The sequence below is a fragment of the Sinocyclocheilus grahami genome, unplaced genomic scaffold (genome assembly GCF_001515645.1).
Source record: "Sinocyclocheilus grahami isolate Dianchi unplaced genomic scaffold, SAMN03320097.WGS_v1.1 scaffold364.1, whole genome shotgun sequence".
In the NCBI taxonomy this organism is placed as follows: domain Eukaryota; kingdom Metazoa; phylum Chordata; class Actinopteri; order Cypriniformes; family Cyprinidae; genus Sinocyclocheilus; species Sinocyclocheilus grahami.
The window spans coordinates 851,779-863,106 of NW_015505543.1; the positions used below are offsets into that span (position 1 = coordinate 851,779).

The 11,328-nt window shown below is 38.6% G+C and overlaps 1 protein-coding gene across 1 annotated transcript in view; it reads left to right on the forward strand.

The window, feature by feature from the left end:
- Positions 1-1,288: 1,288 nt before the first annotated feature.
- Positions 1,289-11,328, forward strand: part of LOC107549166 (pleckstrin homology domain-containing family G member 1-like) — a gene marked incomplete at its 3' end in the record, with an annotated part of 27,911 nt that continues 17,871 nt past the window's right edge. The window contains exon 1 of the mRNA XM_016230155.1: positions 1,289-1,347. Within this exon, the coding sequence (XP_016085641.1) occupies positions 1,338-1,347 (10 nt within the window). The remainder of the gene's footprint in view (positions 1,348-11,328) is intronic.

Consider the following 11,328-nt stretch of genomic DNA (forward strand, 5'->3'; position numbering starts at 1 on the left):
TGCTTGTTTTGACCCACTCGGACTTAAGCACATTTTTATATGTCCTTTTGTAATTAATTGTATTGTTTTCGAAATATGGTTAAAGTGTAGAGCACTTTTGAATTTACTGACTATCATTAATGGTAAACTGAGTTATATTTTAATGTTGTTTCCACTTAAACAACATTAACTTAAATGTAATGTATTTAAATGTTTTGTAATTACACGTTTGTAATAATGTAGCCACAAATAACAATTCGGTCAAAGGTTCTTTAAAGAACCATCTCATTCTTACACTCTAAAAAATGCTGGGTTAAATACGACCCAGTGCTGGGTAAAATAGGGACAAACCCAGCAATTTGGCTGTTTTGACCCAGCGGTTGGGTTACTACCCAGAAGGCTGGGTTAAACATTTAACCCAACTGCCGGGTCAAAACAGCCAACAGCCAACTGGGTTGTATTTAACCCAGCATTTTTAGAGTGTAAGATTGAATGTTTACCAATTGTTGTCTTTATTAGAGTGATGTTAATTCCAAACATTGTGCAAATGAATTGTGTATAATGTCTCTTGTGTGTGTCACACATGAAGAGTGCCATTTGTATAATGCAAAGAGTTGCTGCCTATGTAGAGTGTTCAACATCGCTCACTTATGAAGTACCATTTCAATTAGAATTCTTCCTGAAGCAGAGACTGCCAGAAGTTCATCAGAGGCAAACATTCTTTGCAATTAATCATCTGTCAGTGAGCAGTGAACATGTCACAGAAAACAAAGACTTGACCCGGTGAAAGGAACCTTTCATAATTCCCCAAATTTGTCTCAGAGAGCCAGAATCAAACAGCGTCAAAGCCTTGGTGTCAAAGTGTTGTTGTGCCAAAATAGAAATACTTCAAATTAATCACGTGATGAAAAAGAATGGAGTAAATGAATAAACACTGTAAGAAAAATTCACAGGAATTCAAAAGAGAAAGCGAGGCATGAGAGAGAGAGAGAGGCATTCTGTGGAAGTCTGAGCTGCTAATTTGTTGCAGTGGGAGAGGGAGGAGCCACAGGGAGGGAGATTTGGGAAGAGAGTCTAGAAGTGCTCTATGTGTGAGTGACAGGCAGACTGTCAGGACCGTTGTGGTGCAGCTCAGAGTTTATGTGTGTGTGAACCGAGGATTTACTGAATGTGTGCGTGTGTGTGCAGTATCATTCACACAGACGGAGCTATCCTGTGTGTCTCAGGGAGAATGTAAAGTGAATTGAAGGATTAGAAGAGTGTGTTGTGTGTGTGTGTGTGTGTGTGTGTGTGTGTGTGTGTGTGGCACTGGTCTGGAATACTAAGTGGATATGTGATAAAATCTGGATCGAGCTGCAATGCCTACGGGTAAGAGATCACACTTGCATGCAGCATATAAACAGATGATAAACAGTCTTTGTTGTTACTGTTATTATGTTAGTATGTTTTATTGTACTTTTGTGTGCACTTGGTTTCTTTAGATATGTTGGTCATGTGTTTTATGTGCAGAATCTTGATGAATATGTGTCTTTATGGCTTCTAAAGTCAGATCAGCTCTTGAAAGCTTCCTGTGAATGTATGTGGCAACATTTGAACACTTCTCTGATTGGTGTCAGAGCTGCTGTGCTTAAACTGCCCGAGTCCTGCCGTTAGGACACTCTGTGTGTGTGTGTGTGTGTGTGTGTGTGTGTGTGGTGTGTGTGTGTATGTGTGTTGGCAAGTTGTGAACTAAGAGTATTTATTTGGCTTGGTTTGTGCTGGTGGGCTCTTGTACCAAACAGAAGTCCTCTACACAACCTCAACTGACCGAAGTGTTTATAAGTGCATTCATATATGTGTGTGGGTTGGTTAACTTAGCTATACTTTAGGCAGAAAATTGCCTCCAGACATTACGCAGACCTGACCAAACCTTTATTTGAAGACACTGTCAAAGATAAATGTGATTCATAAATAAAGTAAATATTAAATAGATACACTCTAAAAATGCTGGGTTAAATACAACCCAGTGCTGGGTAAAATAGGGACAAACCCAGCAATTGGGTTGTTTTGACCCAGCGGTTGGGTTACTACCCAGAAGGTTGGGTTAAACATTTAACACATCCGCTGGGTCAAAACAGTCCAATTGCTGGGTTTGTCCCTATTTTACCCAGCACTGGGTTGTATTTAACCCAGCATTTTTTAGAATGTAGTGTTTGGGTTGTTTGGAGTCATTCTAAATAGATTTAAATAGCTAAGTAGATGTGTGTGTTGTCGTGAGCATGTGTTTGATAGGATTTGACATGTATTACACTGATTTGTAACTAAAACAGATTATTGGATTTTACGAGAAACTACTATTTCAGTCCAACTTCAAATTTTCATATTTAATTCAGTGCTACTTGTGAGATTTACTAGCATTTTCTGACTGAAAATTGTTTCAAAGTCAATCATCTACTTTTTTTTTTCTTTTCAGTGTAAATGTAATGAGTAAGGGTACGTTTCGGTTATGTCGTCGTTGTGAGGAAACCTTTCGCTCTCTGTCGCTCTCCCCCACCCCTGACCTAAATTAGTCCCCCATGCGTTAATGTTTTCGGGAGGATAATAACAGTTTAGAGTCTGCTTTAGACAATTCCAGCACCCCCTCAGGACATCTGTCCCTAAAATAATACACCCCCCGGGACGCAACCCAGCTGGAGAGAGCGAGAAAGAGTTTGAAGCGTGTGTTTGAAAGAAGGCATGGTGAAAACCTGTCAGAACTTATTTGCAGATAACAATTACTTGTTTCAAAAGTTCAAAAAGCAGTCATCCTAGGAGGTTTACCCTGGCTTATCTAGAGCTTCTCGTTAGAAATTGTATTTTAAAAGTACACTATACCTTTAGGGGTACACCTTTGTACCTTATTTACCCCTAAAATGTTAGTACCTTAAAGGTACATATCAAGGTACTAATATGCACCGTTTTAATCACATTTTAACCTAACAGTGTACTTTTTCCTCAAATTAGGAAGTTGCCATAGCCTGTTCATTTGATTTATTTGAGCATTTGTGTGCTGGGGTTATAAATGCATGGCGAATATAAATGTCAGGTTTAGGTTTCTCTGAAGCAAATCCGTCTCAGTGAAATCTAATCTGTGGGTAGCACTGGGGCAGTGGGTCACATTCACCCCGTATGTGTGTGTGTGTGTGTGTGTGTGTATATTAGTATGTTCATTCATGCAGGTTAAGTCCCTTTGTCACATCCAATTCTTTAAATGCATTCAGTCCTCTAAGGGAAATTCTTACCAGCTTGTCAGTAATTTGGTTGTTATAAATGTGTAATTAACACATTGCTTTGAAACGTGCACCATGTTATAAATGTGTAATAAAGAATGTACATGTTATATTATACATAATATAGAAGGTGAATAAAACGAATCATTCATGTTAATGGCATCACACTGCTGCTGTCTGGGAATAGAAGCACATCAATAACAGATCCTGATCCTCCAGACAGGGCAAACATAGTTCAGATGTCATACCGGACAGCAGCGCTTTGCAGATGACTGCAGAGATCACCAGACAAAGTCTGATATATGCTCATCCATCCATCAAGAGTGTGTATGGGTCTGTCCTTCTCCCATATGGAATAGTTTTTGTGGTTGATTAATTGATATTATGTTCATTCATGCAGGCTAAGTCCCTTTGTCACATTCTATTCTTTAAATGCATTCAGTCCTCCAAGGGAAATTCTTACCAGCTTGTCAGTAATTTGGTTGTTATAAATGTGTAATTAACACATTGCTTTGAAACGTGCACCATGTTATAAATGTGTAATAAAGAATGTACATGTTATATTATACATAATATAGAAGGTGAATAAAACGAATCATTCATGTTAATGGCATCACACTGCTGCTGTCTGGGAATAGAAGCACATCAATAACAGATCCTGATCCTCCAGACAGGGCAAACATAGTTCAGATGTCATACCGGACAGCAGCGCTTTGCAGATGACTGCAGAGATCACCAGACAAAGTCTGATATATGCTCATCCATCCATCAAGAGTGTGTATGGGTCTGTCCTTCTCCCATATGGAATAGTTTTTGTGTTTGATAAATTGATATTTAAGATTTTCCTTGGACTGCAGTCAGACTGTTTTGTCTTTTGCAGTTCTTTGATGGGTTATAGTAGATAGAGGGATTGATGTATGGAAAAAGAAAGAAATAACTCTCCTTGTCTTCAGTGTACGTCGGTTGTTACAAAGTAACTGAAGTGATGAATCTTCTGAGTTAGAATGTCCATCTTTGAGAACATTCTACAATCAGAACGTCAGTCGGTTGGTCTGATGACTTCTGGGAGATAACGGGCCGGTCTGATTGCAGGAAATGGCCAGCGAAGAAGAGCTATTTATAAAGATGTGATTACTCCAAGTCATTATGTTTGCTTGAGCGATAAGGACTTTTTCTCAGGGATCCTCAGTCCTGGAGTAGATGAGAATTTGGAGTTGTTTTGGGAATGTTTTCGGCATGTTATGAATCCGTTACAGGCATTCCAGCTCCAGAAGTCGTGGTGGAGTTCCAACATGTTTCAGAGACCAGAATAGAAGTTGTGTTGCTTGCGTGAGTGTGTGTGCTGCTCTCGTGCAGTCGGGCTGGAAAGATTTAATCCCATTGGTTATAGACACGCAGCGCTTGGCTGCAAAACACACATTGTCGTGGAGATATCAAGACCATGAGAGCTTTGTGTAATTTTGCGCATTTGTGTCCGATTCTTTTTATGTGTGGTGATCAGAGTTCTCTTAAAGCTAATGTGACAGTGTAAAATCTTGGTTTTTGTTTGCATATGTTTCACGCTGTAGGATTCATTTATAATGAATACACACAAATGCCAGCGTTTGAGACTGAATGGCATGATACAGCAGAAGAAGGTATCATTTTAAAAGTAATATAGCGTAGTTTTTTAATGAAAAGCAGTCAATGACGCACATTTGGAAATTAATTCGCAATCTGATGCGCATAGTTGCTGCCACATATGATAATGAGGTTATCAGACTGAATCCACCATTAAAGGATTGACTTTATCTGTCTGAGCAGATAGACAAGTCTGATATAAAAAATGGGCAATCAATCAGGCAGAAAAAGCTATAATGCTTAGACCAAAAACATGCATGCAAGTAAACAATACTAATAATACAGGAAATATTCATTCAAAATACTGTCATAGTTAGCTTTACTCTCTTGTTTTTCTAACCCTAGATTTTTTTTTCTTTTTACAAACACAAAAGGAAATCTTTGGAATCGTAAAAGCACCAAAAAATAATCATAAAAGTAGTCAATATAACTCATTACAAGTTGTCTGGAGTCATATTATAGCTTTGTGTGAAGAACAGACCGAAGGTCACTGATAATATCTCCCTCTGCTCAAGCTCCTAAATATCATTTACAGTATAAATGCAGCTAAATTTCTCCCTTTGTGTTTCACGGATGAACAAAAAATAATATGAGAGATTGTGAATGAGTAACATAATTGTAATTTATGAGCACACCCATGTTTTATATCAGAATGGTGCTGGTAAAATCGTTACACCACAAAACATATGGCAGCAGCATTTCATAAGAACTTAATTTGTGCTAAATGAACCATTTAACAATCATCTGCATCCAACCATCTTTAATATGTTTAATGCTTTGATGTTCTCACAAGCTTCTAATTTCAGTTCCTGCAACAGTCTCCAGTGAAGCACAGTTCACTGGCCACACACTCAAAAGCTCACATTCTCTACAGATGGACATGTGTGATGTAACATTACTTACAGTTTGACCTTTATATACACGTGACACTACATTATAGCATAAATAACATCAGTTGCACACTTTGTAGTTGCATTTGATTGCACATATCTGAAAAGTGACCATTCTGCAGACAAGTAGAGTCATTCATACTCATGTTTGAGTATTTGACATGTTTATGAGCACGTGTTTGGGAATGATTATGTGTGCTTACTGTACAGTATGTGCAGTCAGGAACTGCTTACTGTGCATAATGACAGGGCGGAAATGTACACAGACTCCAGTTAGACTATTTCACTGTGTGTGCATACTGTATATCTCGATGAAAAACCATACACGACTGGGTGGGAGTATATAGATTTTTGATGTGTATGTAGTTTTGTGTTAATTTTGCTAAGGCTAAAATCACTACTACTATTGTTCATACTAAGGATTAAAATTGTTTTTAAATTTTACTTTGGAATGCAATTCCTTCCAACACAGTTTGTGCTACAGACATGAATGATACTTCATATACGTCTTCTTGAAGGAAAGTGTGCTGTTACATTTCCAAGCAATAAGACTTGTCACACTGATGAAGGCAGGTTGTCTTTTTTATCTCCTGCTTTGATCCCAATACAAGATTTAAAGAGTGCAGACTAATCATTGTAATGTTTGAAGAAATATAGGCAACCTAATTCAGCTGGGAGAAAGCGGTGATTTGCATTGATTAGATGCAATAAGACTTGGAAAAAGTTGGGTGGGAAAATGGTGAAAAATTGGAAAAGTGAGCTTTTAGAGAGCATAAATATCATCAACTTGAGGGTAGGCTTTGGGTAATTCACACATTGTTCTCATTTATGCAACAAAGTGTGTGAAAGTTTGTGTATATCTCATTTACTACGAATTCATTAAAATGTATATCTGGATTATATAAGTCGCCATTATGTCAGCCATCGCTGGTTGACAACTAGTGTGTTTTCTAGATTAAATATAGGTTTAAATTGGACAACGCCTCAGGAAACTCACAGCTGGATGGATTTCAGCTCAACGTCTGTATTTGAAACTTTTATTGACATCCAGCTATATATAAACACACACATATGACTTAAGTTTGGGAGTCTCTCAAAATCTCTTTCTCCCTCGGTAAACTACAAAAGCTTCACGTTCACAGGCCTGAACTCCTTCAACCCGCTGAATGTGTGTGTAACTGTAAAACGTGCACTCTTCATCTGTAGAGGGCTGTTGGGGGACTATTTGATGTTGTCTGTCTGATGAGTGGACAAGAGCGAGGCACAGAGTGTGTGTGTGTGTGTGTGTGAGAGAGAGAGAGGTCTTTGTCCTTTAGTCTCCTCTGAATTATGTCATGTTTGAGTCTCCCAGCAGTAGCACTCAGAGGGGGGCTGACAGGGCTTAATCCGCCTTAAACCCCCCTAGTTACTCTCTCCCCTTTCTTCACTCTCCATCTATCGTTCACTGTGAGGAATGGATCTGTGTGTCTAAGCCAGCATTGTGATATGAAGGAGCGAGTGGGAAATTGGAGACCAGCTGCCCACCTTCTGGTTTTCCCTCTGAGTCACATTGTGAGCAGTGAAGCTTCTTGAGACCTACATGGAGCTTCATAAGGCACATTCATAGCATGTTACTGTTTCAATACGCAAGTAAACAGCTCTGATTAAGACTAGGGCTGCAACAAATGATTATTTTGATAACCGATTCATCTAATGAGTACTAGAGAGATTAAATGATTTATCATCGATTATTTCACTGATTGTTGTGTCATTATTTTGTTATTGAGGGGAAAAAGTGTAGCATAATGCCGCTCTCATCAGTGTCAGGATGTTCACTAATGGTAAACCCCTGCTTGCATATATCAATATATAATCAATAATATCCCAAGACTAATTGATAATTTCAGCCCCTATTTAAGAGAAGCATTGTTTTTAATGTAGCTCAAACTTCAGCACATAACTCATCCCACAGATGATGGATAACAATTAATAATCAGCACTAAATTGTCTTAATGATTCTTGCATGCTGAATAATAAAACTTGTGAAAAAATCCAATAGACTTGTATTAAAGTAAGGACCCGGGCCTTGTGACCAGAATATCATAGAGATTTAAAGGCACAATATGTAAGATATTTTTATTAAAATATCCAAAAACCACTAGAACAGTGTTATATATTTTGCTGACTTGTGTACTTACATTATCCCAAATGTTTCAAAGAATGTTTAAATCCAGAGAAATAAGCACTTTTGACCGTGTCCATAGTGTCATTGTGTCGCCTGCCAATGACGTCATAATGCCTCGACTTCCGGAAACAACCAAAGACAGGTGACGACCGCACAGAGTAGTCTTATAACAGCACTTTCAAATGTATCTAGTATGATAAAACAGCGCTGCTTTACCCCACATACGCACGACCGGAAGCAGCGGAAGCGCTCGACTGTGGCATAATAAAAGCTCCACTGCTTTACCCCACATACGCACGACCGGAAGCAGCGGAAGCGCTCGACTGTGGCATAATAAAAGCTCCGCTGCTTTACCCCACATACGCACGACCGGAAGCAGCGGAAGCGCTCGACTGTGGCATAATAAAAGCTCCGCTGCTTTACCCCACATACACACGACCGGAAGCAGCGGAAGCGCTCGACTGTGGCATAATAAAAGCTCTGCTGCTTTCAAGCCGTGTGTCACGCTCGTTCAGCACCTCGTTTCGCTTCGACGGCTTTTAGCCTCACCCTGCTTCGTTCTACTACGTTAATAAATCATTAGCTCATCCATGAACATGATTTCTGCCCGAGTCCCGTCGGATTGCATCGGCTGTGGGGATGAAGACCACAACTCCCATGATTCCACACTCAGTCATGGCATCATCTAACTACTTTGTCTCTTTGTTTATTTTGAATACGCACCCTCTAGCGGCGAAAAATGACATATTGTGGCTTTAAGGTGCAATCATCTAGCAATGCCATAGCAATCACAGATCACGCTAGTATACAGCAATGCAGTAACAACCATTCAGAACATCCTGGCAACTACCTTGCAATTTTCCAACAATCATACAGCCCTAGCAACCACCTAGAAATGCCCTAGAAATCGTCCAGAACAGCTATGGCATACCAACAAAAATGTTACCATATATCACTGTACTTCCACAGATCAAAGGGTAAATATACATAAAGAACACTGGATTTAGCTGTGATTTAAGCTGGTGAAACCCAGAATCCTCTGCTAAATAAACCGAAGGCTTAGTGTGTTAATGGGTTCGGTTGCAATGATCAAAGTAAACATGATCTTATACAAATGTCTTTACATTTACCACGCACACACTCACACCTATTTTCTTCTTGCACCATTACTAGGTTTTCGGTTACCCCTGAGCTTCATACACAGCTCCCTGTAGCCTTTGAAGTCCAACAGCACATGCCATGCTTGTGTTTATTTGCATGTCTGCATGTGTGTGTGTGTGTGTGTGTGTATGTGGTTGTAAAGGTATGGCAGCTGTTTCTTTTTTTTTTTTACAGGGCATATCAGTGACACTTACAGTGTATGTGTGTGTGACAGTGCATGAGATAGTGTGTGCGTGATCGTGGACAAACAATAGTAGTTCCAGTCATGTGATAGTTGGCGTTTCTCTGGAACAGGAAACATAGTCTATAAAATGCACATAATAAAACACAAGCTATTGTCCATGTTTCTCACAATTCAGTGATTAGTTTGCATGAGCTCAGACCGTGTCTGCAGTAAGTAGTCAGTCCGATCATGACAAATACCACATTAGGCTTCTTTTTTTGAATGCTAAGGATTCATATAATCAGGTAAAATGGAAATCACTAACATATTTTAGAGCCAGAGCAAATACCCAAATTAGTTTAACATCAAGTTACATCACATTCACCATAACAATAAACATAACTATGGCATTTAATATTCTTTCTAATTCAATGAGACTAGTAAAGTCCACACCGCATCTATAACAAAAGGAACATTATCATTGGAATCCCTTTCAGGATATATATTTTTTTCCAGTTGATGAATGATAAAAACACTGACAGCCAATCAGAATCCACCCGACTATAAAGAGCCTGAGAATTTAAAGCGGCAGATGACAGAACTGCAGTACACACTTATAATAAACACAACATTATTGCACATTTGTGTAGACATTAATGTTTTAACGTTATCTTTATAGTTATCATTCTTGGTGTGAGCGGGCCTTTACAACAAAGAGATTAAACCTGTAGATGATAACAGTTGCATAGTGATTAATATTTTCAATTTGGCATGTTTAGATATTTTTATTCATAAGAAAGTGATCCTTTGTGCCACTTTTGGTTAGGAATGGCAACAAATAATTTGGAATGTAATAGGAGCACCGTGACCGCCATTTCTCAATGGACCATTTACTAAATTGATACTAAAATTATTAAGCGAAAACAAATCCACCGTAACAACATGGAACAGCCCTTTTTTTTTTTTTAGTTAAGTGGAGTTTTAGGAGATTGAGGCCATCGGACTGATTTATTGACAGTGCATTATGTCCAGCAGGTAGCTTTTAATTCTTAAAATCCTTATCCCACCCCATCTTAGTTGTCCCGCAATCAGTCTCCTCACCTGCTAGAAGCCGAAAACGAGGGATAAATGTTATATTAATAGCACTGTACAGGTAAAGAGAACAGGTCAGGTTAATCAAGGTAAAATCACATGCAGTCCTACTTAATTAAAAATGTTTGTCTTATAACCCAGGATTTGATTTCTTTTTGTCTGTGACCCCATTGTGAGATTTTATGTTGGCCTGATTATTAAAACTGAGCTTTAAATGCTGCTGTGTCAGACAATATGTGACCCTGGAGCACAAAAGCAGTCTTAAGTCGCTGGGGTATATTTGTAGCAATAGCCAAAAATACATTGTATGGGTCAAAATTATCCATTTCTCTTTTATGCCAAAAATCAAAGATCATGTTCCATGAAGATATTTAGTAAATTTCCTACCGTAAATATATCAAAAGGAGTGACTGAATCACAACTGAATCAAACCCAAAATCCTGAGACACGTGCAAACACTCTACCTAGCAGTAAAATCTCTTAAAATTAAATAAAGTAAACACTAGAATTTAACATCTTCTGAAGAAAATGTGAATGGCGCTCGCCATGCTGCTCACAAACCACAATGCTAGGGTCTTTTGAGTGTTGTTTACTGTTCCAAGTCCACCCCAAATTCACCTCCAGTCATATTCTGGTCTCTAGATATGAGTCCTTCCCTAGTAACAACCCAGAATAACCTATTAATCACCTAGCATTATGCAAAAAAACACCTTAGCAAGTACAATCACCCATAAAATCCACAGGTTTTCACTCACAGTTTCTTTTGTGAATGTAAAAATGATGTATTTTAATGTTGTGTTCTTGATTTGACTGTTGGTGTGTTACTATTTTAGTCTGGGATAATAGGGCAGTGAGACTAGTGAGATGAGAATAGTTATAGCTGCTTAAAAGTAGGTTAACTTTGAACTGTGTACAAAAAACAGGAACAGAGAGAGACCAGCATTGTTGTCTGAAAGACAAACCGAGAATGGTTTTAAGTGTGTGTGTGTGTGTGTGTGTGTGTGTGTGTGT